General features: G+C 41.9%; 1 protein-coding gene across 1 annotated transcript in view; it reads right to left on the bottom strand.

Annotated features, from left to right (window-relative positions):
* Nucleotides 1-598: 598 nt before the first annotated feature.
* CNTN3 (contactin 3) overlaps nt 599-6,000 on the bottom strand; it is a 104,151-nt gene continuing 98,749 nt past the window's right edge. Inside the window, exons 19-21 of the mRNA XM_071439328.1 lie at nt 4,741-4,853; nt 3,027-3,195; nt 599-2,498 (exon numbers count right to left, since the gene is read on the bottom strand). Of these exons, the coding sequence (XP_071295429.1) occupies nt 2,395-2,498; nt 3,027-3,195; nt 4,741-4,853 (386 nt within the window). The 3' untranslated portion in view covers nt 599-2,394. The remainder of the gene's footprint in view (nt 2,499-3,026; nt 3,196-4,740; nt 4,854-6,000) is intronic.

The following is a 6,000-nucleotide window of genomic DNA, read 5'->3' as shown; positions in this document are numbered from 1 at the left end:
TAATGCAAATAACCCTGAGCTGCATTAACATGATAGGAGGAAGAAAGAGAGATCAGTTTAAAGGAAGATTAATCTGGACACTGGGGGAGGCAGAGCAAGGCAGGAGTGTCCACCTACAACCATCTGACAGGAAAAACCTGATTTACACACAAGAGTGGAATAATTTTTCTTGAGTAAGTACATAATTGTGATTTGTTGGGACCATTATTAACCCTTATTGCAGCATCTGGATCAGCTCCCCAGTATGCAGGTAGAACCCACACTTTAAAAGCTTAAAATAATAGTTGTGCTGTGCCCAAGGAAAAGGTTTCAGGACCTGCAATTTAATGCTAAATAGTGATACACTGAATAAATTATTATAAAAAACTAACTCTTCTTCAGTGTAATTACAGTGGGTTTTTTTTCCACTTTAGGGAAGAGGAACCAGCCTGATTGGACAGATGGGAAATGGAGGTGGATTTCTGCCCATCCTGATGCAAAGCTAAGCAGGGGAGGAGCTCAGAAGCTTGAGCACAACCATTTTTAGATGTATTAAACCCCCAACATGTGCAAATATGTAACAGGAACAAGCAATAACTTTGAGATATTCTATTATCCCTCAATGTAATAAATATTTTATTAGAGCCATAGAAAAGAATGCATACAGATAACCATAGGATACACGCACAACTGGAAGTTCAAGGATAAATTTCAACCTTTTCAATATGAAACAAGGTACTGGGTACATATCTCATGGAGATATAGAACTAGAAATCAAGTAATAATACAATGTAAGTGCATGAAAAATGGGCAGTACAGGAACCTGGACTAGAATTTTGTGAAACAAGAGAAAGAGTCACCCTTTGTTGCATGAAATAGAACTATTTACTCACTAGAAACACCTGGATTTCCATGTCCCACCCACCCCCCTGTTTGCAAGTGTCTGAAAACAACACTGGTCAGCCACATGGAAAAGCAACTAATTTTAAACTCATTTATAGCTCTCTATGTACAGTATTTACAGATCCTGCTTTCCTCAGCAGCACTTTGTCTCATCTGGAGCTCATCTGCCAGCTGAATGCATATCAAGGTACTTTTTTCCAAAGTGCTACCATAATTTTATTAATCCTGGTTCTCCCTTTGTACTTCTGTGTGTTGTAATAGCGTTGTGAAATTTAAAAAAACCCAGTCTTTAAGAGTAGATGATGCTTTATGTCATGTGAACAGGGATGCTGTGACCTCTCTAAAAAGTGTCTAAAAGGTTGATTTGACTGAAGCCACAACTCTAGAAGTCAAATGGACCAGGCTGAATGTATCTCTAATTTACTGCCATGAAAGAAAGCACAGATTTCTCTTCAACAGCAAGTCTGAAGTGTTGTTGTATCATTTTTTTTTTTTTTGATATCCTACTATTGCCATGAACTTCCCAGACTCATGTGACAGCAGTGGGGCGCAGCTGAGAGCCAGAGCAGGTGGAAGAGTTCAGAACTGGTTCAAGAGCAGCAGGAAGGAGAGGTCTGACTGTAAGTCTGAACTCGGGGTGTTTGTGGCACAGAAATGGGCAGAATTTGGGGCTGCAGCTGTGGGAGCACCAGGCCACAAGGGAGGGAAGGAGGGAGGGGGTGGCTGTCCCTGCTCCCAAGGCCATGGTGGTGCCCTGCCCCTCCCAGGGCTGCCAGCTGGGCACCCCAGCCCTGAACACAGCAGCAGGGCCAGCACAGCACCCTCAGGCTGGGAGAGGCTGGCTGGGAACACAGAACCTGGCTAGGGAAGGCAAGGTGGGGAGATGAGGACGCGAATTTCAGAATTTACTGAGAAGCAGCACAAAAACATCTCAAATCACAGCTGGGAGATCATTGCTCAGGAGCAGCAGGGGCTGCCCTGCCTTTGCCCTGCTCCAGGTGGGATTTCTGTGAAGGAGATTTCTTTTGGGATTTCTTTCCATTTAGGGCAGCAGGGAAATGATCCAAACTCCAGGGTTGGAGCAGCCATGTAGTGGTTGCTTTAAACTCCAGCTGGTAACAGCCACAGCTCTGATTTCATCCTTTCCATGTCAAATGTCATTTTAGCAATGCAGAACAGACCCAGAACAATTCAGGGCTGCTGCAAAAATGTTGTTCCTCACTCTCCCTCATCGCCCTGACCTCACAGTGCCATCCCTCCCCCTCTCTCTTACACTGTATCTGAAGTATGTAACATGTAAACTCCTTTGGTTCAAGTATTAAGGCATTTTAGATTCCTTTTTAAAGGATTTGCTAAACTTTACATGGTATTTTTACTTCAACTTACAGTGAAATATAAAGAATTTAAAAACACGTCAGGATAGAAGAAAAAACATGCATTAACCACTGCAGTTTTTTTTTAAAAAAGCACTTTAGTAACCAATTTTTTTTTTCCCCAGCAAATGCAAATATATCAGCACAACACAGAATTAAGGGTCAAGGAAAATATTGTTGCTAAGAAGCTGGAGACACTGAAGATACTCAAGACTGATGGTCCAGAACCTCTTGCATCCATACCTGTGGACAAAGGAAAAAATGAATTCAGGATTAAATGAAAGCAGAAGTATCTGCTGTGCCACACTATCACTCTTCCTGGATGCTAAGCAAAAATTACTGTAATTTTTTCTTACAAGCACTAAAGATCTGCAATAATACAGTAAATATTTAAAAATTACAGAGATGCTGTGATCATGAATGGTTTTGGTGCTCTGGTTTAGCTGACAAGGCAGTGTTTGGTCAAAGGTTGGACTCAATGATCTTGGAGATCTTTTCCAGCCTTAATCATTCTGTGAGCCTGCTTTCATGGTAATAGTTTTTTATAAAAATTAAAAAAAAGGAGAAGAAGTAAAAAAGGCACCATTTTTAATACCAATTTACCAGTTCAGCAGAATGGATTTTGCCATGCATAAGGGCGTGAAGATTTTAATTGCTTTCCTTTTATCACCTTATTACCACACAACGTCTAAACATTAATTTTAGCTTTTCCCCTCCCATCACCAAAGGAAGCACAGAGAAGCTGGGACAAGGGAAAGTGTTTGAACCTACTGGCCAGCCTGGGGATGAGGATCTGCTGGCTGCTGCTGCCGTCTCCACCCTCGGTGGTGGCTCTGACCTCGATGACATAATCGTCCTGCAGCTGCAGCCACAGCTCGGCCGTGGTGCCGGCCGTGGTCAGCACCTCCACGCCGCCCTGGCTGCTGGTCCTGTACAGCACCTGCAACACAGCACGGCCTCAGCACGGCCCTGCCCTGCTCTGCCTCCAGCCAGCAGCCTGGCAGCTTTGGCAAGTCATGGGCTGAAGGAAAAGAGCTGATTTTTGGTCAATGTTCCAGGGCGGAATTGTATTTAAGGGAAGAAGGGGATATCAATCGATGCTCTCTTTTGAACGTTGACTCAGAATGGTCAAAAATATTTTTTGGAGTGTTTTTATTCAAAAAAAGAATGAATTTTTTTATTAATTTTCAAACATTTTTTCACCTTTTATTCCAGATTTAATTTCAAATGGCACAACGGATGCTAATACATCCATATTGTATTATTATAAAATGTGCATGTACATAAAAACGTATCTGTACATATAATGTCACAAACAACTTCATGAAAAATCCTTTCCTTAGGATTTTTCCCTCCTGAGAAGCTGAGAGGCCTCAGGAACAAAATGTAACCAATGTTTATCTGCTGCTGTGGAATGCAACAGGTGCATCTGGGATTGGGCTCATGTGGTTGTTTCTAATTAATGGCCAATCACAGCCCAACTGGCTCGGACTCTCTGTCCAAGCCACAAGCCTTTGTTATTCATTCCTTCTTTTTCTATTCTTAGCCAGCCTTCTGATGAAATCCTTTCTTCTATTCTTTTAGTATAGTTTTAATATAATATATATCGTAAAATAATAAATCAGCCTTCTGACACCTGGAGTCAGATCCTCATCTCTTCCCTCATCCTCGGACCCCTGTGGACACTGTCACACATATAAAATGTGTATGTACATAATATGTATAAAAAGAATACATATTATGTATTATTTTTATTACAACAATATGAAATAATAGGACACTGGAACAAACTTTAAACATGTACTTCTTGCCAATACAACTCAGTGGGGCATCAGATCTTCAGCCTAAACCTTTTGTTCAGGATTATATCCTGTGGGATCCAGCTGTACAGAGCTTAGCAGGAGCATCCTCAGCTGTTCTTTTACACACACTTTACATGACATTTTTAAACACTTCTACATTTGTGTGCTGATCAGATTTAGAGCAGGTGCAACTGGGTAATTTCTGTCAAGGAAATGAGCATGGCCCACAGCAGGTAAGAGGAGAAATGTTTAAAAATATCAGTTTAATATATGTGATAATATATAATAAATATAATAAATACACCCGGCCAGCAATGGAAGCTACATCCATCAGGCTAAATGTTTTTGGTTTCTTTCAAAGTTTTATCCATTTAGGTAAGTGTTACACATTTAAAGTAAGAGTTATGGATGTGGTAAGTATTTAAATGTTCTCAGATCCAGGTGTGGGTGGGATCCCAAGAGCTGAGCAGTGCCAGGATGGGGAGGAAAAGGGACTGGGGGACATAAATGGTGAGACACCATTAAATTAATTTTAATAATAATAATAATTTAAAATATTTAAAATCCCTAGGAAGGAGACCCCAGTGAACTGGTTTAGGGGTGGGATTGTGCATGCTCTGAGCATGCAGACAGACAATGAAATACCAGCCCTGGGCTGCCCCCAGCTCTGTCCCCACACTGACCTTGTAGCCCGTGACCTCGGACTCGTTGTCCATGGCTCTGACCTCCTCCCAGCTCAGCACCACCCTGGAGTCTGTGACATTCCACACCACGTTTCCTGGGGGCTGGCTGGGTGCTTCAAACACACAGAAAAAACAAGACTTTAATTCAACTGGCACTGGGGATTGATTCTCCTGCTCAGGTAATTGGCTGTCGTTGCATTTGGGATGCAAAACCAGCTCCAGTGCAGGCTCCCCTCTCGGCAGGTTATGGTTCAGAGGCGAAATTCGAAAAACAGAAGGAAGGAAAAAGCCAGAATGGCACACAAATGCTGTTTGTGAAGTTGAAGTATCTGTTGCTGGTCCTTCATCCAATACAGCCAGACAGGAGCATGTGCCTTAGGACATGGGTGATTAATTACAACAAACTCTAATGATGCTAACTGACAATTTCTAGGTTTAGTACAGTACCAAGAATAAGAAAATTCTTCACAATAGATTTTCAGACCAATTTAGTCTCAGTGAATATTCAAATTTACCCAATATGTTGATTTACTTTAAGATGTTTGTTATGGAAAACATTTGCAGGTTTTCTTTGTCTGTTGGCTCTTCCAATTCGAGTTGTGGTTCTGAACTGAGCCTGTGCCAAAAGTGGAGCTTTGGCCACAGAAATCTGCTGGGATTTCTGGTTCATTAGCAACCCAAGCCTGTTCTTTGCAAAGCAGCTGCACGCTCTGGGCTCTGCCCCTTTCATGTACCTCGGAGCTGCCAAGCTTTCAGGGAAGTACAAACCTCCTCAAGTACCTCAGGTTGCTTCCCCAGAAAATAGGTCCTGCAGTGACACAAATCAATGATTAAAATCTTTTCTAAATGCGTTAAGGAAAACAATTTACTGTTGCTGTCACCTAGTGGAGGCAACTGCTGCTTAGGTGGGCTGAGCTGTGCTTTGAGACTGGAGGTTCCAGCTTTAAGCACTGAGAGGGGTTTTGAACCCTTGTATCCATGTCCTTACAGGGCTTTTCCTCTTTTCCCCCCCTCCTCTTTTCAATTCTCTCACACAGGAAGTTCCCTGCCTTCTTTCCATACACAGTCAGATCAAAACCCACCTGATAATACTCAAAAAACAGAAAAAAAAGCCCCTGAGACTTAAAAGAATTATTCCAAAGTCAACCAACCACCCCCAGCTATTTTCTTTTACTATTTGTCTTGTTCTGTGTACTGAGGAAGGTTTAACCTGATGTTCTAATAATAACCACTCCTTGTAAATGTAAGAGGAGATATTGT

The sequence above is a fragment of the Agelaius tricolor genome, unplaced genomic scaffold (genome assembly GCF_023055355.1).
Source record: "Agelaius tricolor isolate 1412-34295 unplaced genomic scaffold, bAgeTri1.0.p SCAF_14, whole genome shotgun sequence".
NCBI classification, from domain to species: domain Eukaryota; kingdom Metazoa; phylum Chordata; class Aves; order Passeriformes; family Icteridae; genus Agelaius; species Agelaius tricolor.
This window is presented reverse-complemented; position numbering and strand designations above follow the sequence as displayed.